This window comes from Aotus nancymaae, unplaced genomic scaffold (assembly GCF_030222135.1).
Source record: "Aotus nancymaae isolate 86718 unplaced genomic scaffold, 86718_ANA_hifiasm-v0.15.2.pri h1tg000057l, whole genome shotgun sequence".
NCBI lineage: Eukaryota > Metazoa > Chordata > Mammalia > Primates > Aotidae > Aotus > Aotus nancymaae.
Window position 1 is genome coordinate 41,504,397 of NW_026988471.1, and position 23,080 is coordinate 41,527,476.

General features: G+C 38.8%; 1 protein-coding gene and 1 non-coding gene across 4 annotated transcripts in view; both read left to right on the forward strand.

Moving 5' to 3' along the window:
• Window positions 1–23,080, forward strand: part of MTA3 (metastasis associated 1 family member 3) — a 190,684-nt gene that overhangs the window by 141,596 nt on the left and 26,008 nt on the right. For 2 of the 3 annotated variants that reach the window (XM_064364030.1, XM_064364031.1), the window contains exons 13-17: window positions 1,172–1,323; window positions 2,447–2,669; window positions 11,492–11,578; window positions 15,184–15,330; window positions 19,628–19,726. In XM_064364030.1, coding sequence (XP_064220100.1) covers window positions 1,172–1,323; window positions 2,447–2,669; window positions 11,492–11,578; window positions 15,184–15,330; window positions 19,628–19,726 — 708 coding nt within the window. The remainder of the gene's footprint in view (window positions 1–1,171; window positions 1,324–2,446; window positions 2,670–11,491; window positions 11,579–15,183; window positions 15,331–19,627; window positions 19,727–23,080) is intronic. The other variant, XM_064364032.1, reaches the window with a different exon arrangement.
• LOC135269799 (U6 spliceosomal RNA) lies at window positions 5,593–5,700 on the forward strand. Its single transcript, XR_010338053.1, has one exon. It is a non-coding gene; the product is annotated as a U6 spliceosomal RNA (small nuclear RNA).

The window sequence follows — 23,080 nt, forward strand, 5'->3', positions numbered from 1 at the left end:
TACATGATGGGTATACAGTGCTGTTCCCAATAAACATGAATATAACGGTCTCTGTATTTTCTCTCTTTCACATTGGTTTGTGAAGTGTTAGTTGACATCTTGATGTGCTGTTTGAACATTTGAACAGTCTGATAAAGGTAACTTACAGGTCAGAGAAATAATATTTTAAGGCAAACTTACAGAATTACAATTTTTTATGCACCTAATTAACTTAACGTTTCAACCTCAGTGTTTTCTCTTAAACTTCAGATCTATCATGAGTATACTTTAAATGTTACATGTCAGTAATTTAAACTATAAAACAAAAACAAACACAAGCTTACAGTGTTCAGCCAGCTGTTAAATCCTGAGTTTTAGGCCTCAAGCATGCTGTGATGTCAGCTGCCCATGCTCACTTGATAAGGATTTAGAGTCTTGAAAAGAATTCTGTCTATAAAGGGAGATTTAAAATAAGGATTTTGCCTATTAAGTAAAGGAGTGCAAAACAGATACCTGTTTCTTTCATCTTTTCTCTGCCTCTCCCTCTCTCTCCCCCTCCCTGACTCTCTCCTCCTCCCCTTCTCCTCTGTCACCCAGGCTGGAATGCAGTGGTGCAGTCACAGCTCACTGCCGCCTCAACCTCCCAGGCTCAAGCAATCCTCCTGCCTCAGCCTCCCTAGTAGCTGGACTATAGCTACTACCACCACCACACCTGGCTGACAGATACCTGTTTTTATTAGAGACCCGACTTTATCAATGGGACCTCCCTGAGTAGCTTAAATAATCCCTGCAGTGGTATCTGAACCTTAGGTTTGGAAACCTGGATTTTTTTTTTTTTTTAAATACAACTAATATCTTTTTTTGAGAACCTATTTCCAGAAACATACGCAGTAGAGCATTTTTAATCAACAAAACAAAAACTTCCTCAGCAGCACAATGAATAATACAGGATGCCTCACCTAATAGCTTCTCTTAATAGGACTATACACTTTATACATAATAGAAATAAGTTGGTTTAATAAATTCTGCATATTAAAAAACACAAATATACTATTACGTTTGAACTTGTAAGCTGGGAAGAATAACATTGTAAACTAAGGATGACAAGTATTTTAAAAATATTTGGTTATTTTGTGTTGATGTTACAAATTAAACAGCATTTTTTAAAATTTTTGTTTTTCTTCTGCTTTAGCTACCCAGTCTCACCAGTGGTATTCTTGGGGCCCACCTAATATGCAGTGTAGATTATGTGCAATTTGTTGGCTTTATTGGAAAAAATATGGAGGCCTGAAAATGCCCACCCAGTCAGAAGAAGACAAGTTATCTTCCAGCCCAACTACAGAGGTACAGTAGTCTTTTGAGTGTTGAAAAATGCCATGTTTTTAAATGGCTTGAATATTCCTTGGAAACAGAAGTACAGTATAGGATAATTAAAAAATAAAGAAAGCGGGCCGGGCGCGGTGGCTCACGCCTGTAATCCCAGCACTTTGGGAGGCCGAGGCGGGTGGATCACGAGGTCAAGAGATCGAGACCATCCTGGTCAACACGGTGAAACCCCATCTCTACTAAAAATACAAAAAATTAGCTGGGCACGGTGGTGCGTGCCTGTAATCCCAGCTACTCAGGAGGCTGAGGCAGGAGAATTGCCTGAACCCAGGAGGCGGAGGTTGCGGTGAGCCGAGATCGTGCCATTGCCCTCCAGCCTGGGTACCAAGAGCAAAACTCCATCTCAAAAAAAAAAAAGAAGAAACCTACCTTTATAGCCAGACACAGCACTACAATATTCAGGGTGGGTGTGGAGAGAAGGAGGGAGAAATTAGATTTTGTCAGGTATTCAGAATATTGGTCTCAGACAAAAGAACAATGAGTGTGTTAGCGTAAGTAGAGAGCTTACAAATTAAATGTTTAATTGCTTTTGAAAACAGTTTGTAACCTTTACACACTGTTGAAGACTAGTCTTTCTACATAAAGTCATAAATGCAAATTGAGCATTTTTCTTCCTGTGACTATTTTGGAGGGACAAGAAGTATGGATTTAATCTTGAGGTGAATAACAGTTTCAGTGTGATTTTGGTAAAATCCTCATGGATTGAAGATGCCAAGCACCTGTATTTACCAGTGGGTGACTACCCTTTTTCAGTGCTGATGGGCTCTCAGGACTTCTTAATTAAAATCAAAAATAAAAAAAGTATAGTTAACCCCCTTGGAAGTTTCTTACTATTTATTGTGAATGTGATTTTGGATTCCTGTACAACAGTACAGTATTCCCCACAGTTCCCTTCTCTGACCCCACCTCTTTCCCAAAAGTGCACACTTTAATTCTCTCTTTTAGAGGCAGTGCACCAAGTGACATTACAGATGCTTCAAACAGGATTTAAAAGTTGTACTTTTCTCTGAGTGTGATGCAAATGATAATGTGTTTGGGAAAGTTCATTTCTTTGAGTGTTTGTTGCTTTCTGATTTTGCAGGACCCTCGTGTTAGAAGTCATGTGTCCCGCCAGGCCATGCAGGGGATGCCAGTCCGAAACACTGGGAGTCCAAAGTCTGCAGTGAAGACCCGCCAAGCTTTCTTCCTTCATACTACATATTTCACAAAATTTGCTCGTCAGGTCTGCAAAAATACCCTCCGGCTGCGGCAGGCAGCAAGACGGCCATTTGTTGCTATTAATTATGCTGCCATTAGGGCAGAATGTAAGATGCTTTTAAATTCTTAACCTTATATGTTGTGCTTCTGACCATTTTCTCTTTTCTTCTCTTTCCTTTTTTTTTGTTTGTTTGTTTGCAATAAACATAAGTTCTTGTGTACAGCCTTTTATTTGGTTTATTTTTTTTAACATTGTTTTTGTCTGCTGCCATTTGTATCATGCCAACCTGGAAAAAAAAAATCAAAATATTGAAACCTCTGTATTCTTTACCAGAGAGTAGTGCCCTGCAAAAGACTGGTGGGAGGTGATGATCCTATCCTGTGGGGTTTTGTGATGGAATTGCCTACAGAGCTCTTATTGATGCACTTTTACCTCTTAGGTAGTGCCACAATGTCACCTCTAAGGATGCTGTTATAATGAGACAGTACAGTCCAGTCTCATATGGATTCGTTAGGTTTAAATAAAATTTGCCAATTTACACTAATTAGAGATTGTATGTCTTTGTAAACCTCTCATTTTTCCCATGAACCTTTTACAGTTGTCATACAACATTATGGAAATTCACCAGTGCTTCATAACAAATTATATATTTATTAGAAGGTCTAGCAAATTATAAGTAAATTTTAAACTCATTTTTAGGTGAATTTTCTGAAAGTACACATTTCATTTTCATAAGCTAGCATCTAAACTTATAGTTGATCAGTCTGTCCAGTTTGTTTTCCATTTCATGATCATGTATCATATCTATCACCACATAATATTTGCATGACTTGCTACTCTTATTTTCAACACATTTGGTCTTGCTTAGCATCTTTTCTTTTTTTTTTTTTTACTTTTGTTAGCACAGAGATCATATGTATCAATGAATGGTGGATTGTTTTGATATTACATGTCTCCGACAGTATACTATAATTAATATGTTAGCTTTGGAGTCACATTCCAGGCTAGCATGTTAGAGCTGTGTAGCTTTTGTTCCCTATGGGATGAGAAAACCTGCTATCCGGCTTAAGAGATGGGAAATCTTGAAGCCATTCTAAGAAATCTCTTATTATGAGAGGCTCCTCTTTAATTTAAGGAGGATATCGATAAAAGGAATCATGACCGAAAAAAAATTTTTGTTCCTAAAAATAATTTTTAGCAGAATAGTTGAAAGTCTTTACAACTTAAGTAATAGCTCTATAAGAAGAAAAATGCTTTGTAAAGGGAATTGAAGTTGGTAACAATGTCAGAGTCCCACAGAGGGGAAATTACTATATTAGATTGATGTATAGTTGAGAGTTTTGGCTTCTATTTAGGTTTTGTGCTAACATTTGAGATTCCATGGACTTATGTTACCACTTTCCCATTTTGGGACTTGGACATATTTATATTATTCTAAATTGTTCAACTCATTTAAAACACATTTTTATACAATTTTTTAAATTAAAGGAATGGTGAAGGCCTGGTGTGGTGGCTCATGCCTATAATCCCAGCACTTTCGGAAGCCGATATGGGCAGATCATCTGAGGTCAGTTAGGAGTTCAAGACCAGCCTGGCCAACATGGTGAAACCGTGTCTCTACTAAAAATACAAAAATGAGCCATGAGTGGTGACAAATGCCTGTAATCCCATCTGCTTGGGAGGCTGAGGCAGGAGAATCTCTTGAACATGGGAGACAGGTTGCAGTGAGCTGAGATCGCCCTACTGCACTCCAGCCTGGGCGACAAAGACTCCGTCTTTAAAAAAAAAAATGAAAATGAATGAAACTTTTCCATTAATATTGGTGGGGGATCCAGTATCATCTTAGTTCCTAGAATGGGAAGAGAAACCATCACCAACTCAATTGGCTGCTGAGGAAACTCTATTTCCCCAGGGCTCATCTGTTAATTTTCAGTTAATTTGCACGTTGTCTTTATTTTGATTATTCTCCTCTGCCCTGCAGAAAGTTAAGAATCACTGTGATGCAGTACTTTCAGATAAGGCAGAAGTTGACTATTCTCAAAATATTGATGGATCTAGAGTTCTAATGAATGCATTTTAGAATGATGTTGTCTTGAGAGAGGAAAGTAGTTTTTCCCTGTGAGCTTGAAACTTTTCCAAGCACTGTAGAAGTTGACCCCTTTTATTGCCTCTGGCCATGCCAGCACCATCACAACCAGTGTCATAGTCAGTTTATGGGAGGACACTGCATAAAAGTGAAGAAATGGGAGCTAAAGAGATAAACTTTCAATTAGATAAGGGAGAGGATAATCTTGAGTTCTTTATTTACAGGGTAATGCCTGCTTAGAGAACGGTTTTTTTGTTTGTTTTTCCTCTTCTTTTTTTTTTTTTTGGCTACAGCTATACTCTGCTCCTTTTTTTTTTTTAAACCTGTATTAAAGCATATAGTAAAACAAACATATTCTTTGAGATATTTTGCAGATGCATAAAATAAAGAATATGTAAAGAGTAATGACTTTACAAAAAATAATGTAAAGAGGGAAGGGAAACTGGGAGTCTGAGGGCAAGGGGGTGGGAAGATTTACTACTCTTCATCCATATATAAGATTTTTTTTTTTTTTTAAGAGACAGGGTCTTGCTCTGTTGCCCAGGCTTTGGAGTACAGTGGCACCATCATAGCTCAGTGCAGTCTTGGACTCTGGGGCCCAAGTGATCCTCTTGCCTTCTGAGTAGGTGGGACTACAGGTGTGACGCACCACACCTGGTTAATTTATTTTTTTTAAGAGATGGGGCCTCACTATGAAAAACTGATTTTTTAAACGAGTTTCTCAAATACCTAAATATTAATAATAAATCTTTATATGTGAATATATAAATCCATGCCAAAAGTTACTAACATTAGTAAAATGCCTGAGCCAGTTCTACCATGTAGATAGTGCTTATTAAAAATGAATTGGTAGACCAAAATCTGTCATTGCATAAAGAAAGGTACTGTATTCTTAAGATTTGTGGCCCAACAGCAAGGTTGCAAAATACCAAGTTTGAACATCGTGCTCACTTCAGCAGCACATATACTAAAAATTCGAACGATATAGAAAAGAATATCATGGCTCCTAAGCAAGGATGACATCCATATTTTATTAAAAAAAAAAGTTCAGCCATCTTTTCTCTTTTCCCCCTTGAGGTCCCTCCCCCTAGTAAAAAAGCTATGTATGAGAGAGTGGCGTTCCTCTGTTACTGCCAACATTATTTCAGAGACTTCACCAAAGAGCTGCAGAATCATCCAAACACCTGATGTGCACAGGATTATCACCACTTGAGACTCAAGATCCTCACAGACTGAGGTTAAATAGAAGTAGGTGTATTAGCAGCATTCTAGAGATGAAACCAAAGTGCCTGGAAAAGTAAATCCAGATGATTTACCTGGCAGCTTGGTAGCTTGCAAAGTCAGTGAAGTGGTTTGGGCTGATAACACACCAGACTTGAATGGGCCACAATATTCCCCAGTATGAGGTTATTTGGGAGGAGCTTGAAGCTATTTTTCTGTTTGAAGATGCTAATTTGACTTTGGAAGTATCTCAAGATGCTATTTCATGAGAAATTTGTTTTGTGAGATTTTTCTAGAGATTTGTCAGCAAAAGTTAGTGATTGTATAAGCTTTTCTGAAATTTTAAGCTTGAAATGAGAGAATAGTTGGTTTGCTTCTTTTGGTATTTTTGGTAAAACTTTTTTAGTCTGCGCCTTGTGGTATAAGCCCAGGGAGCTTATTTTTTTAATAAAAATTTGGTTTTGAATGGATACTTTAAAATTTTTCTAAAGGTACAAAAGTGGTTAGAAATTAATCACATTTCTCATTCCTGATTTACCCCATTCGGTAATAACCACTATCATTGTTACCTAAAGTATCCAAAAGTATTCTGTGCATCTATAAGAATCTAAGTAGGTTTATTCTTTGTTTCTATATGATGTTAACATACTGTCTATATTGCTCTGTCCATTGCTTTTTACTTAACATACCATGCCACCTCATTGAGAACTGCCTCCTTTGTGTGTCAGCTGCATATTTTGTTGTACTATAACTTAGCCAGTTCCCTATTAAAAGCTTTTAAGTTATTTTCAGTCATTTTCTATCATAAATAATGTTGCAACAAATATCCTTATACAGATATCATTTCATACTGATATACAAAATGAGAATGTGCCTTACAAGATAGATCCCTGAAAGTAAAAGTTGGGGCCAACAAGCATACATTTTGAATTTTGGTAGTTTTATTGCCCTTAGAAAAACTGCGATTCACACTCCCACTCACAACGTCTAGACAATGCCTATTTCTCTAGAACTTTCCTGGCAGTGTTACCCATCTTTGAAACCCTTGACTAGTTGACAGATGACATGTTATATTAGCTTGCATTTCTCATTTTGAATGAGATGGAAATCTTTGCATATATTTGAAAACGACTTACCTCCTTTTCTGTCAACTGCTTTTGCCCCTGGTCTGTTTTCTATTGGAAGTCTTACTGACTTGTGGGAACTTTTTATATTTTAACAAAGTTAGCTCTTAATCTGTGATATGTGATACCAATAGTTCCCCTGTTTTGTCTTTGACTTATGATGTATTTCCCAAGCAGAGTTTTTTAAAAAGACATATTGATAGTTGAATTTGTAAAAAAAATTCATGGTACCTGGGTTTTGTGTCTTGTTTAAAAATGCCTTTACAGTTCTAGAGGCAAACTCTGCTGATAGTTTTATCTCGACAGGGGTGTTGAATGCACATGTGGGATGTTTTTGTGAATTCTATGTGTTTTGCAGGGTTTCTCTCACTGCCCCCAGTATTTCCAAAACATTGCAGAAAACAACCATGAGTTTCAATAAAAGTAATAGTGTATTTCTAGGTTAACCCTGAAGGAAATACAGATCATCGTCTAGGACAGTGGTCCCCAACCTTTTTGGTACCAGGGACCAGTTTCATGGAAGACAGTTTGGCGGGGGCAGGGATGGTTTTGGGATGAAACTGTTCCATCTCAGATCATCAGGCATTAGTTAGGTTCTCATAAGGAGCAGGCAACGTAGATCCCTCGCATGGCAGTTTACAATAGGGTTTGCATGCCTATGAGAATCTAATGCTGCCACTGATCTGACAGGAGGCGGAGCTCAGGTGGTAATGCTCACCTGCTGTGCAGCCCAGTTCCTAACTTGGTTCCACTAGTACCGGTCCAAGGCTTGGGGTTTGGGGACCCCTGCTATGGGAAACTGAAGACATGCTCCTTGTGTCCAGTCACTTGAGTGAGATACAGATGTTCTCCTCTCTGGACAGGTTTTGATTCCTTCTGGGCTCTTTGGGCATTTTTCAGATTGCTTTCATTTTCTGTGCGCTTCAAATGCCTATCTCCATGCTGAAGTGGAGTTAAGTGAGTCATTTGGGAGCAAGGAGTGACTGACACGTTGGCACCACTGTTGGCCTGGCATTGAGTGCAGCCCAGGATTCCTTCTAACTAACTCAGGTGTGGGCCAGATAATCCTGCTTATGGCTATTTCTTCAGGGCCATCTGTATTTTTCCTACTGAATGGCTACAACTTTTCTTACGTTCAAGAGTGACTAAGGCAGTCCTAGAACCTTTTCTAATTTTTTCACAGTTGAGACATAATTCTTGCCACCAACTACTTTTTTTTTTTTTTTTTTTTGAGACAGAGTTTCGCTCTGTCACCCAGCCTGGAGTGCAGTGGCATGATCATGCTGGAACTTTTAATAAAATATAATGAGGATCAGTGAAATATGCATCTTGAAAAGCTTTGATCTCCCACTCAGGGTACTCTGTAATGCAAATTGTCACTTGGAACATCACATAATTAATTCTACTATTTTTAATCAGATATTAGAAGCAAATAATATAGTTTAAAATGAAACATCTTTGGGTATTGTGTTGATGATCTCTTTGATGGACTTGTTGATAATAGCCATCAATGTCAATCAACTGGTGCCATATTGGCAGTTTTCCTTTGGATCTTACAGACTGGAATAAAAAGCAAATCTTATTACTAGTAATACGGTGACTACCTTTGTCAAGACATTGAGGAAGTAACCAAGATGATTCATTCCAGCTTTATTTTATTAATAGAGAAGAAAGAAAAGTATGTCTTGTCCTTATCCCAAATATAACTTGAATTTCAGGTGAATCCGTAATATTAGCAAGAAATTATGTAGTGTTAACTCAGTGGTTTGGCAGGTGTTTGATCCTTACAGGGTTTGGGTTGCTTCCTAGTGTTTATTTAGATTACTCTTCCAAAATATGTTTATTACATTTCTGCCTGTATCTTCACTATTATTCAACAACAGATAAAAAGCTTCATAGCTTTGTAATTTATTTTTTCATGATAATCATCTGAATAGGAAGAAAAGAAATTGAATCATTTATACTTGTCAGTGGTTGCATAATAATTAGCCAATATTTAGGGGCTATATATTCAGATTCCTGATTGTTTTAGGCTCTCTGCAGTATGTGCTTTGTCTATTTTATGTTTTTCAACTTATTTTTTTACTTTTAATTTCAGGGGAGCATGTGCAGATTTGTTATATAGGTAAACTTGTGTCATAGGGGTTTGTTGTACAGAGGGTATTTCATCATCCAATGATTAAGCCTAGTACTCATTAGTTATTCTTCCTGATCCTCTTCCTCCTCTCACCTTCCACCCTCCAGTAGGCCCCAGTGTCTGCTGCTCCCCTCTACGTGTCCATGAGTTCTCATTATTTAGCTCCGAGTTATAAGTGAGAACATGCAGTGTTTGGTTTTCTGTTGCTATATTAGTTTGCTAAGGATAATGGCCTCCAGCTCCATCCATGTTCCTGCAAGGGACATGATCTCATTCTTTTTTTCTGGCTGCATAGTACTCCATGGTGTGTATATGTACCACATTTTCTTTATCTAGTCTATCACTGATGGATATTTAGGTTGATTCCGTATCTTTACTGTTATGAATAGTGTTGCAGTGAACATATACATGCATGGTCTTTATGATAGAATGATTTATATTCCTTTGGGTATATACCCAGTAATGGGATTGCTGAGTCAAATGGTGGTTCTGTTTTCAGCTCTTTGAGGAATCACCACACTGTTTCCCACAATGGTTGAACTAATTTACACTCCCATCAACTGTGTACAAGTATTTCTTTTTCTTCACAACCTCTATTTCCTCTGCCAGCATCTGTAATTTTTTACTTTTTAATGATAGCCATTCTGACTAGTGTGAGACAGTATCTCATTGTGTTTTTTTTAAACACAAAGAGAATTTTTTACAAATGCTCTTTTGCCACCTTCTGTTTAATAATTTTCAGAAAAGAGTCCATAAAACTTAATTTTTATTTAAAATTATTTGAAGTTCCAGACTGAATTGCACATTTTAACTCTAGTAAAGCAAATAATTCCTATGGATAGCAAAGGAAATTTCCTATATGTATGCCTAGAAATGTCTCAGTTTGTAAAAGGAAAAATTCTTTAGTAGATCAGAAAACCTGTGGGACATTTTTGTCGAATATTTGAAGGTGGGGAAAAAGGAATAAACATAGTAGAATCATACAAGCTAAAGTGATTCTGTTAATATTTATGACAATATCTGTGAATTAAAATATTTCAATATATATTTTGTCCCTTTATCTTGCACATCTACTCCTCCATCCAAATGACAGCTAATTAAAACACAGAACTTTCATATTGTATGCTTTATTTTTCTTTGTCTGAAAATGTCTTACAATAGGTTACAATGAGCGTCATGAAAACTTTGATTGCTAATACCCAGCCTCACAGTTCCTTACTATTCTGACTGTTGGATGAAGTACTCTGTTTGCACACAGGTAGCCTTTTAAATCTCAGCACCAATTATATCATAGTAAAGAGATCAGGGGTAGAAAACCAGTGTTAAAACCAAATGGCCCATCATGACTCTTGCAAGTCCCTAATCTAACAATTGAGTTTCACCAAGATGGGTTAAGACTTCACAGTGGGGAAGGGATGACCAAGTATGGCCCATCTAGGTCAGAGATGGCCAAGTATGTTGCCTTTAGCAGCCATCATTTGTCTTTCATGTCACATCAATCTTCTATTAGGACAGATTCCACCTTGCACTCTATGGGCATTATTTCTTCCATAGGAATGTCATGGCTAGAAATGAAGCATCTTTCTGTCACTTTTCAGATGGGCACACAATAAAAAAGCACAAGTGTGTTGGATGTGTGTTAGCTATAACCATATGGGGCTTTAAAGTGAGTGTTTTCCATATTACTCTGCTTTTCTTTTTTTTGCTTTATTTCTCAGGGGTTAATGAGTTGTTTTGATAGCTCATGAAATATCATATGGTTATTGTAGGCATGACCTAGGTAATGGTGGTAATGTCCTTGAAGAGTGCTGTCTGTATTCTCTTGCATGTAAATTATTATTAATAATTACATGTTGGCCAGGCACGATGGCTCATGCCTGTAATCCCAACACTTTGGAAGGCCAAGGTGGGCGGATTACAAGGTTGGGAGTTCAAGACCAGCCTAGCCAACATGCTGAAACCCTGTCTCTACTAAAAACACAAAAATTAGTCCGATGTGGTGGTGCACACCTGTAATTTCAGCTACTCAAGAGGCTGAGGCAAGAGAATCGCTTGAACCTGGGAGGTGGAGGTTGCAGTGAGCTGAGATCACACCATTGCACTCCAGCCTGGGCAACAGAATGAGACTCCATCTCAAAATAATACTACTACTAATAATTACATGTTATTTTATGTAAATCCCATTTAGCAATTGGGAACAAGACCCAGAAACCATTTTCTCAAACCCAAAAGGAAATTATGCAGGAATCTGGTGGCTATTTTGTACTGTTTTCCACTTGTACCTTTATTTCTGTGGTGCGTGTAGTCTGGGTACAGAGATCTGTTTCATTGGTTGTCTCCATGTTTCTTTCTCTCCTCAGATGCAGACAGACATGCAGAACTATCTGGAAGTCCACTGAAAAGCAAAAACACTAGGAAACCTTTGGCATGTATCATTGGGTATTTAGGTAAGTATTTTCTAAGAGAGGAAAAACTCAAAGAGTGGTCTCTGAATATTATAGATATTTGGCCATTCTAAATGGGCATACCTAAACTAATTCAGGCCTTTCAAATAGTCAAAATTTGATACCTTTATCTATACAGTGTGTTTATTTTGTTTTGGAAACTTTTATTACCAACATCACACACACACACACACACACACACACACACACACACAGGTATGGTATATGTTTACTTTTTCAAAAAAGCCGTTGAATAAAAATGTAATATATATTCATGGAAATAAATACAGATTAAGCAAAAAAGAAAATAAAAAGCATTCAGTTATTAGGATGAATACTCAATATTCTTCAGATCCTTCACCTGGTTCTGACTCACCTCACCTCTTTTTAAATAGAGGATTTACTTATCTAAATGAGATCAAACTGGTTTATAACTTACCTTAAAATATTTATAGGTTTTAATTTTTTATTTGTTTTTTTGTAGAGACAGGGTCTTGCTATGTTGCCCAGGCTGGTCTCAAACCTCTGGCCTCAAGCAGTCCTCCTGCCTTGACTTCCCAAAGTGCTGGGATTACAGGTGTGAACCACTGTGCCAGGCCTAAAATATTTGTAGTTTTTGTGTGGGTTACTTTGAAGGGAAGGCATTTGTATTGCTTTCTGGTTTTTATCATGCCATCTAACTTAGAAATTTCCAAAGATGATGGTTCCATTGTTATGTGGAAATATAACAATTAAGAATAGTATAAAATTGCTATGCAATAATCTCTTTGTTTAAACAAAGTTTTAAGAGAAATAACTTACAAAATAGTGTTTTTTCACATACCTAGAAGCAAGAATGGCATGTTTTTGTGCTTCTCATAGTTCTTTTTCAGTAAAGTGAAATATGTACTCAGAGTTGCTTTGACAGAAAGATTTATAATTATGAAATGTTAGACTACAGACATTGACTCTTTTAAAAATCAAAGTGTAGTCTTGAATTTAGTATATTATCTAGTTCTTACATGAATGTTCTAGGAGTCAGAGGCTCAAAGCTTCTCCTTTGATGTTACTCTACTACCTTATTTCTTGCTTTATTACTCAGGGGTTAAAGAGTTGTTTTGATATCACCTGAAAATGTCACATGGTTATTGTAGGCATGACCTAGGTAATGGTTATAATGTCCTTGAAGAGTGCTGTCTGTATTCGTTGCAGAACTGACTCCTAGATGCTCCTTCCCATCTTGCATGGGAAAGTTTCTGATCACAAAAAATAGAATAGGCCAGGCACGGTGGCTCACGCCTGTAATCCCAGCACTTTGGGAGGCTGAGGCAGGCACATTGCTGGAGTCCAGGGGTTTAGCCTGGGCAACATAGCAAAACCCTGTCTCTACCAAAAATACAAAAATTAGTCAGGTATGGTGGTGAGCGCCTGTGGTCCCAGTTACTCAGGAAGCTGAGGTGGGAGTATCACTTGAGCTCAGCAGGCAGTGGTTGCAGTGAGCCAAGATTGTGCTACCACACTCCAGCCTGAGCGACCAACTGAGATCCTGTCTCAAAAAAAAAAAAAAAAAAGACTATAACATTATTAGCCTTTCCATCAATAATTGTGTGCTCCTACTGTGGGCAATTTGGCCTCTGTATCTACCAGATAGGCCAACACCATGCTGTTCTTACCAGCTGAACCACATCCCTATACAATTTATTTATGAGTATTTATAAGTTGAAAGCACTGTACTAAGTGATTTGGGGAACACCAAGATGGGTAAGACCATGCCCTCAAAATTCTTAGTCTAGTGGGAAAGCAAGCAGGTAGGAACAATAAAACAAAGGATTAGATCCTATAAAAGAATTACAGGTAGTAAGCGTTGGACACTTAGAGAAAGGACTGTTTCTCTCTTTTCTTCCTCCCTTCCTTCCTTCCTTCCTCCCTCCCTCCTCCCTCCCTTCCCTTCCTTCCTCCCTCCCTCCCTCCCTCCCTTCCCTCCCTTCCCTTCCCTCCTCTCCCCTCCCCTTCTCCCCTCCCTTCTGTCCCTTTCTTCCTTCCTTTTGTTTCCTTTCTTTTCTTTCTTTGAGGTAGGGTCTCGCACTGTCGCCCAGGCTGGAGTGCAGTGGCTCCATCTCGGCTCACTGCAACCGCCACCTCCCAGGCTCAGGTGATTCTCCTACCTCAGCTTCCCGAGTAGCTGGGACTACAGGTGCGCACCACAATGCTTGGCTAATTTTTAAGTGTTTTTGTAGAGACAGGGTTTCGCCCTGTTGCCCAGGCTGGTCCTCAACTCCTGGACTCATGCAGTCTGTCCACCTTGGCCTTCCAAAGTGCTGGTATTACAGGTGTGAGCCACTGCAGCTGGCCAAGGAGGGATTTTTTTCTAATGAGTGTTAGGGCAGCCTACCTGAAGAAAGTAATAGTTAATTTCAACCTTACAAGATATTTAGGGTTTGAATAGATAGAAAAATAGGAAAAGCATATTTTCTTTCCTCAGAAGGCCAAGAGAACCAGATGAACAAAGGTTTCATTGAGTCTAAGGACTTGAAAGCAGCTTGTCTGGTCTGGATGGAGCATAGGGTGTGGAGGTTAAATGAAATGCAAGGTTGGCAAACTTGACATATCATGTTGGAGGAAAAAAAATTACTTTTTTAGGGGGTAGTATTTAAGCCATTTCTAAATTTTGGCAAGTGTAGGATTTTGACCAGAGATGTAGTAATTCTAACAATTTCAATGGCTCTTGCTAAATTTCAGTAAATAAGGGTGATATCTCAGTGCTTACCTTTGGTGAAAGGGTGAGAAGGCAGGTGGCTTGTGTGTAATTGGCCAGCTGTGTGGTGACTGAGAATCGGTGAGCTGGTTAAGCTTTGGAAAAAGGATGCCTGGCTTTAGCAGTAGACTGAGGTTCTTAAATCCAATTCCCACAGTATTACAATGCGTGTCCATCTACAATAAGAGCAAGTCGTTCTGGGCTGTATGGCTAACAACAATATACTTTTGTTAAACATGCATATAGCACATGCACATTATGGTTTTGTGATCTATCCTTGGATAAAGCATTTCATCTACCTCTTGACTATTGTGTTTGGACTTTGGTTTCAGATTTCATCTATATCAAAATGTTCTAGGCTGTAAATAATTGACCCTGGTCCTATACACTGTCTGGTTGTAGAGCCAGAGGAGGAACCCTGGCTCTACAGAAAGCTCACACACCTGACATGGTGCCTGGTTTGACAGAGCACAGAGGTGGTTTTTTTTTTGTTGTTGTTGTTTTGTTTTCACCCAAGGCTACCTCTCTAGATAACCTTTTGATGTCTAATATCTTGAGGAGTCAGATGCCTTATTCCCTTAGTAAATCACATGTTGTATGTGACCTTCTGAAGTGGCTTTTTTTGTTTGTTTTTGCTTGTATTCACAACCCGAGGCTCAGAGCTCTAGCCAGCAGGGGAAGAACCAGCTTACTTGATAAGCAAAGCCATGGCAACAACACTTGAAGCTGACTCATTATGCAAGTCCTTGGCTGGCTCAGGAGGAACTGACTCTCAGCTCATTAAGAAATAAGATGTGTGCCTATTAGCCAATGTAAGCGCACATAGATTTTTAATATCATCCTCTAAATTGCAAAACCTTTTTTCCCCCATCAGAGATCCATCCTGCGAAGAAACCTAATGTAATTCGATCTACACCAAGCTTGCAAACCCCAGCTACCAAGCGGATGCTAACAACTCCAAATCACACATCTCTGAGCATTCTGGGGAAAAGAAACTACAGTCATCACAATGGTCTGGATGGTATGTAAGCCCAAGAATTCTGGAGGCAATTCTGACAGAGTGCCTCCACATTCAGGCATGTGGATTCCACTTCCGATAATGTATTAGAAACATGTTCCGGCACTCCATAATTGATGTATGTGGTTGAGGAATAAGGGGAAATACTGCCATGTGCCACATTTTCCCAAGGGATAGTTCTCCCTCCCATCAGGAGGTATCTTTTTGTTCCCCTCTCCTGTTAGGAGGCGTGTTTGGAGATGAAGTCTGTATTTAGCAGGTTGCTTCCGCTGGGTAATAATGTTCTTGCTGTGATGCATACTCACTGCTCATTTAAGTTTTCTTGAGCAGAAGGGATTATTTTGCCTTATGTCTGAGACATCAGTGTTCTCTGGGGGTTCCTCAGTGTTCCATGGGTCATTCTCAATTTGGCATTTGGCCCTGCTTTTACCTTGTAAATGTTAATTGCTCAAGAGTGCTACATTTCATGAAAAGAATTGCCTGGGTGATGTCCTAAATACAGATATAATAATTTGCTTGAAATGGAAAAACAGAAATATCACCTCTTACCCAAAGTACTTCTCTTGGGCTTGGCCATATAAATGACTCTTCAGGTGGAATTAAATTATCTTCCTATTTGGACTATAAACACAACCATAATAAATCATCCAGGCAGTATATATTGTTCATTTCAATAGTTCTGGAGTTTGAAGCTGTCTTTATTGTTTAAATGTTGGCATTTATTTATGAATAGAACTCTCTCCAGGCTTTTCATGCCTTCTGGAACTCTAAATTCCTTACGTGACAGTAAATTATTTATAATGAGGCCCCAGAGCAAGGATGTGGAATAGACTTTCTAATAATAATTTCCTATGGTTGTTTCTTCCATTGTGACTTTTGATGTTCATAAAAAAGTCAAAAATGGGTAAAACAGTGAGAGTGAGGAGTTTAGTTTGCATTTATAGGTTATCAATGTGTTAAGATATGGTTTTCAAGAATTTAGCTACCCAGAAGTCTTACAGAAACACATCCTTGCTAATGAGAACATTGGCCATTTTTGACACAATATGTCTGATGTCTAGACAGCAGAAGGAATGTGTCAAAATGTGAAGATTGGATGTATTTCTTTTTAGCTTTTTCTTGCCCACAACCTAGGGCCTTTGGATTAAGGCTTGAATGTAATCTGGAATTTCTCTTTTCCGTTATACCACCTCCCTGGACTTTCTAGACATATAATCTTGCTGTAGAAAGCATAAATTAAGTTCTGAAATACACACACACACACAGTATATATTCTTTTTTTTTGTTGAGATGGAGTTCCGTTCTTGTTGCCCAAGCTGGAGTGCAGTGCTTTGATCTTGGCTCACTGCAACCTCCGCCTCCTGGGTTCAAGCGATTCTCCTGCCTCAGCCTCCCAAGTACTGGGATTATAGGTGCGCGCCACCATGCCTGGCTAATTTTTTTGTATTTTTAGTAGAAACAAGGTTTCATCATGTTAGCCAGGCTGGTCTCAAACTCCTGATCTTAGGTGTTCTGCCTGCCTTGGCCCCCCAAGTGCTGCAATTACAGGTATGAGTCACCATGCCTGGCCACATGTTTATATTCTTTTTGGTAAAAGGACTGTCATTGAGGGCCAGGTCTGGTGGCTTATGTCTAAAATCCCAGCACTTTGAGAGGCAGGAGGATCACTTGAGCCCAGGAATTTGAGACCAGTCTGGGCAATACAGAGAGACCTTGTCTCTACAAAAAGTTAAAAAATTATCTGGTGGCACATGTCTGTAGTCCCAGCTACTCAGGAAGCTGAGGTGGGAGGATCACTTGAGCCCAGGAGGTGAAGGCTGCAGTGAGCTATGATTATGCCACTGGACTCCAGCCAGGGTGACAGAGATCCTGTCTCTCTCTCTCTCTCTCTCTCTCTCACACACACACACACACACACACACACGCACACACACACGACTGTCACTGTGATCGATGTTAGCATATCAGCTTTCTGGTATCTTCTTTCACTCCTACCCTGTGGTCATTCTGGATCCCAGTCCCGGCCTGCAACACTTCTTCTGCTGCTCTTTCCTCCGTATCACAGGTACCTGTTTTTCTGGAATTTATTTAAAACGTCACCTTATAGTGTTCCTTCTCTAGGGCTGGTCTGTTTCATTTCCCTCTGAATGAATGCTGCTTCTCTGCTCTGAACAGAAGGAATGGACAGGGCGCACAATGAATCCTTGGTTTTATGTAGACAGAGACCTTCAGCCTTTTTGGGGAAAAGACCCATCTTATTTTCTGAAGAGATTTAGCTGCTGAAACACTTCCTTCTTTAAGACCCATTTGCGTTTGCTCTCCTGTCATGGCATGGAGAGGAAGGCTGATGACATGTGCCTGGCACTGTGCCCTTGCTGAGTTCTCTCATTTAATTCACGTGACTGGAAGTTCTGGGAGGTCAGGGAATTTGTTTTGCATACCATTGTATCGCTGTGCTTAGCATAGTACCTGGCACTTAGTAAGTGCTCAATATATATAAATTGTATAAATGGAAGTGATTGAGAAAAATGAGACCTAGAGAAGTGAATTAAAATTTCCAGTTACCAGGTACTACAGAGATGAATTGAGATTCCCACTCAGATGTGACCGACTTCAGAATTTTCTCATTTAATCACTGTTACGAATGAAATCGTGGCTCTCAAATGTGCTGTATTAGGTTCTATCAGCAAAGTAGAAATGACATAAGTTATTTCAACAGCTAATTTCATATAAGAAATCAACATGACAGATATTGGAGGACAGAATAGGTAAACAGAGCACCTGGGTCGAGGACACAGGAAACAGTCACCATTCTCAGGGTTGGGAGAGCACAGGAAGAAGCTGGGGTTATCACAACCTAGAAGCCCAAGGAGGGCCTCAGAGCCAGAACCCAACCCCAGAAGAGATGGCACTGCCCTGCGGGTGCAGGCGCCTCTCAGGAGGTTTGATGAAGCTGGGCCTGGGACACGCTGCTGCAGCCAACTGGAGACACGCTGACAGGAACAGGAACAAGCAGGTCTCACCTCCCTGCTCCAGCCCTGCAGGCTCCCTCTAGTGCCCTGCTGGTGTGACACAAAGCCAGACAGCAAAGGTGAAGTGTGCTTGCAGAGTCCCACCCAGCTCCAGCATCATGGAGCTGAGAAACAGGAGTGTAACAGAGGTACACGTGTTAGAAAGTGCCCACATTCTGTGTTACGATTCGCTCTTTTTGTTGGGATAATGGGCCTGTTTCCTATTTCCTCAGGGTATAGGATCCTGATTAACCCGAGTTTCCAAGGTGAACTCAAAGTACTGGAAAAAATATTCTACTAAATGGTTTTCATGAGATAGTTATTACCATCACACACTGAAATAGACAGATACAAACTCATGGGAAAGCCTTGTTCTGTGCAGTCCAATAATAAAACCAATTAGCACTGCTACTTAATTATCAGCAAGTTAGACAGATGAGCATACCAAACAGAATGTTGATGGACAGAAGAAAAGCCTGTCCCCTTCAGTGGCTTGCCTCCTCCACTCACCCTCTACCTTTGCATTGCAGGCTCTTGATGATAGGAAAGGGTCTGTGAATTTGGGCTAGCAGAAAGGATTTTGCTTAGCCTTAGAAAAAAAAATGGACAACTTATTTCCTCCCTGAAAATCACTGTCTTTCCTGGCCCTGATAAAGGCCCTTTAAAGAAAGGCCTTGGTATGGACTGGGTACAGAGTCAGAACTCTGTATGCTCTATTAAGGAAACTCCAGGGCCACGCACAGGCCCTGTGACCAACTAATAGAACCTAAACTCCAAAGGTGAAGATGAAATTTGTATACAGAGTGGGAGTGGTGGCTTGCACTGGTAATCCCAGCTACTCTGGAGGCTGAAGCAGGAGGATCACTTGAGCCGAGTTTGAGACCAGCATGAGCAACATTGTGAGACCCCATCGCTAAAAAAATTGTTTTTTAAATTAGCTGGGTGTGGTGGCATACACCTATACCTCAGCTTTCCTGCCCCCCTGCCAAGTAGCTACAGTTCTAGCTACTTAGGGGTGAGGGCGGGAGGGGCTAAGGCAGAAGGATCACTTGAGCCCAGGAGATCGAGGCTGCAGTGAGCTGTGATCACATCACCACACTCTAGCCTGGGTGACAGAGTGAGATCCTGTCTCTTAAAAAAAAAAAGACAGAAAGAAAAGAAATCTGCATACATAAGAAGCCTCAGTGCGCAGTGCAAGGAGTCAGTAATGATACAAAGAATAAAGGTTCAAAATTGGAGATCTACACAGTGCCTTGCCAGTCTCCCTATACTTTGGCCTTTCTCCATAGGATGTTGGTCCAGCAGTGTGCTGTATGCCATCATTGTGGTTTCCAGTCCCATCTCCTCCATTTCCTCCACTGTGGACATCTTTACTGCTAGCAAACCAGGTACCACCTACTACATTTGCCTTACTTGGTTAACTCCAGGTGGCTGTAGGTAGCAAGGCCCTAGGCCCGCAGGGATAGAAGAGCCATTACTGGAAAACCTTTTCATGTCAGAAAGCCTGAAGAGAGGGCAGCAGGGGTGATGGGACTTGTCTGTGCCATGGGGGAAAAAAAGCTATCTGAGTGTTTGGAATCAGATGGGATTGATTGCTTACTCCTCTGATTGCTTCTTGTGTGACCTTGGGTGAACTCCCTCCTTTTTTTTGTATGAGTTTTCTCCTCTATAAATCTGTAAAATACAGGTGACATTTGCCTTACATAATTGATCTTATGATTGAAAAATTTCATGTACTTTATTTTTTATTTTTAATTTTTGTGGACACAGAATAGATGTATATATTTATAGGGTGCATGAGATATTTTGATACAAGCATACAATGCTTAATAATCACATGAGGATAAATGGGTTATCCATCACCTAAAGCATTTATCCTTTCTTTGTGTTGCAGACAATGTAATTATACTCTTTTAGTTATTTTAAATGTACAATAAATTATTGTTGCTGTAGTCACCATGTTAGATTCAAATACTAGATCTTATTCATTCTATGTAACTATACTTTTGTACCCATTAACCATACCCCCCCACCACTGTCCTTCCTAGTCTCTGATAACCATCATTCTACTCTGTGTCTCCATGAGTTCAATTATTTTAGTTTCTAGTTCCCACAGATAAGTGAGAATGTGCAGTTTGTCTTTCTGTGCATGGCGAATTTTCTTCATCAGTTTGTCTGTTGATGGACACTTAGGTTACTTCCAAATCTTGACTATTTTGAATAATACTGCAGTAAACACGGGAGTGCAGATATCTCTTCAACATGCTGATTTTTGTTCTTTTGGGTATATAACAGCAGGATTGCTGGATCATATGGTGGTTCTAATTTTAGTTTTTTGAGGATCCTCCAAACTGTTCTCATAATGGTTGTACTGATTTACATTCCCACCAACAGTGTGTGAGAGTTCCCTTTTCTCTACATCTTTGCCAGCATTCATTATTGCCTGTCTTTTGGATAAGAGTTGTTTTAACTGGGGTAAAATGATATCTCATTGTTGTTTTGATTTGCATTTCTCTGATGATCAGTGATGTTGAACACCTTTTCATATGCCTGTTTGCCATTCGTATGTCTTCTTCTGAGAAATGTCTTTTCACATCTGTTGCCTGTTTTTCATCAGATTATTAGATTTTTTCTATTGTTTGAGTTCATTATATATTCTAGCTATTAATCCCTTGTCAGATGGATAGCAAATATTTTCTCCCATTCTGTGCTTTGTCTCTTTACTTTGTTGATTGTTTCCTTTGTTTTGTAAAAGCTTTTTAACTTGATGTGATCTCATTTGTCTATTTTTGCTTTGGTTGCCTGTGCCTGTGGATATTGATCAAGAAATATTTGTACAGAACAGTGTCCTAGAAAGTTTCCCTAGTGTTTTCTTTTAGTAGTTTCACAGTTTGAGGTCTTAGATTGAAGTATTTAATTAATTTTGATTGATTGTTGTATCTGGCAAGAGATAGGGGTTTAGTTTTATTCTTCCGCATATGACTATTCAGTTTTCCCATGGCCATTTATTGAAGAGACTATCCTTTCTCCAAAGTATATTATTGGCACCATGATTTTAAATGAGTTTATACTGTGGATGTATAGATTTGTTTCTGGGTTCTCTATTCTGTTCTATTGGTCTATGTGTCTGTTTCTATGCCAGTACCATGCTGTTTTGGTTACCATAGCTCTGTAGTATAATTTGAAGTCAGATAAAGTGATTTTTCCAGTTTCCATTTTATTCAGGATAGCTTTGGCTATACTGGGTCTTTTGTGGCTCTGTATAAATTTTAGGGCTATTGTTTCTATTTCTGTGAAGAATGTCATTGGTATTTTGATAGGCATTGCATTGAATCTGTAGATTGCTTTGAGTAGTATGGACGTTTTAACAATATCAATTCTTCCAATCCATGAATATGAGATATCTTCACATTTTCTTGTGTCCACTTCAATTTCTTGCATCAGTGTTTTATAGTTTTCATTGTAGAGATCTTTCACTTCTTTTTCAGATTGTTTACTGTTGTCATATAGAAATACTACTGATTTTCGTATGTTGATTTTGAATCTTGCAACTTTACTCAATTTGTTAAGCAATTCTAATAATTTTCTTGTGGAGTCTTTAGGTTTTTCCAAATATAATATCATCTGTAAACAAGGCTAATTTGACTTCTTTCCAATTTGGATGACTTTTTTTTCTTGTTTTATTGCTGTATTTAGGACTTCCAGTGCTATGTTGAGTAACAGTGATGAAAGTGGGCATCCTTGTCTTGTTTTAGATCTTAGAGAAAAGGCTTTCATTTTCCCTGTTCAGTATGATGCTAGCTAAGGATCTAGCTAGCATTTTACTGTGTTGAGGTATGTTCCTTGTATTCCCAGTTTTTTGAGGATTTTTATCATGAAGGGATGTTGAATTTTATGAAATGCTTTTCAGCCTCAATTAAAATAATCATGTGGTTTTTGTCCTTCATTCAGTTCATGTGCTATATTACACTGATTGATTTGTGTATGTTGAGCCATCCTTGCGTTCCTGGGATAAATCCCACTTGGTCATGATGGATGATCTTTTGAAATATATTGTTTAATTCAATTTTCTAGTATTTTGTTGAGGTTTTTTGCATCAGTATTCATCAGGACATTGACTTGTAGCTTTCTTTTTTTGATATGTCTTTGTCTGGTTTTGCTATCAGGGTAATACTGGCCTTGAAGAATGAATTTGTAAATATTTTCTCCTCTTTTTTTGGAGTAGTTTCAATAGGATAGGTTTTAGTTCTTCTTTAAACGTTTCATAATATTCATCAGTGAAGCCATAGAGTCCTGGACTTTTCTTTGCTGGGAGACTTTTTATTATGGCCTTGATCTCATTACTTGTTATTGGTCTGTTCAGGTTTTGGATTTCTTGATTCATTCTTGGTAGGTTGTATGTGTTTAGGAATTTATCCATTTCTTCTAGGTTTTCCAATTTGTTGGCATTTAATTGCTTATAGTAGTCTCTAATGATCCTTTGAATTTCTGTGGTATCAGTTGTAATGTCTGCTTTTTCATCTCTGATTTTATTTGTGTCTTCTCTCTTTTTCTCTTAGTCTGGCTAAAGGTTTATTGATTTGTTTATAATTTCAAAAAATCACCTTTTGGTTCCATTTGCCTTTTGTATTGTTTTCTTCATTTTGATTTAATTTATTTCTGCTCTGATCTTTATTATTTCTTTTCTTCCACTAATTTTGGGTTTGGTTTGCTCTTGCTTTTCTAGTTCTTTAAGATGCACT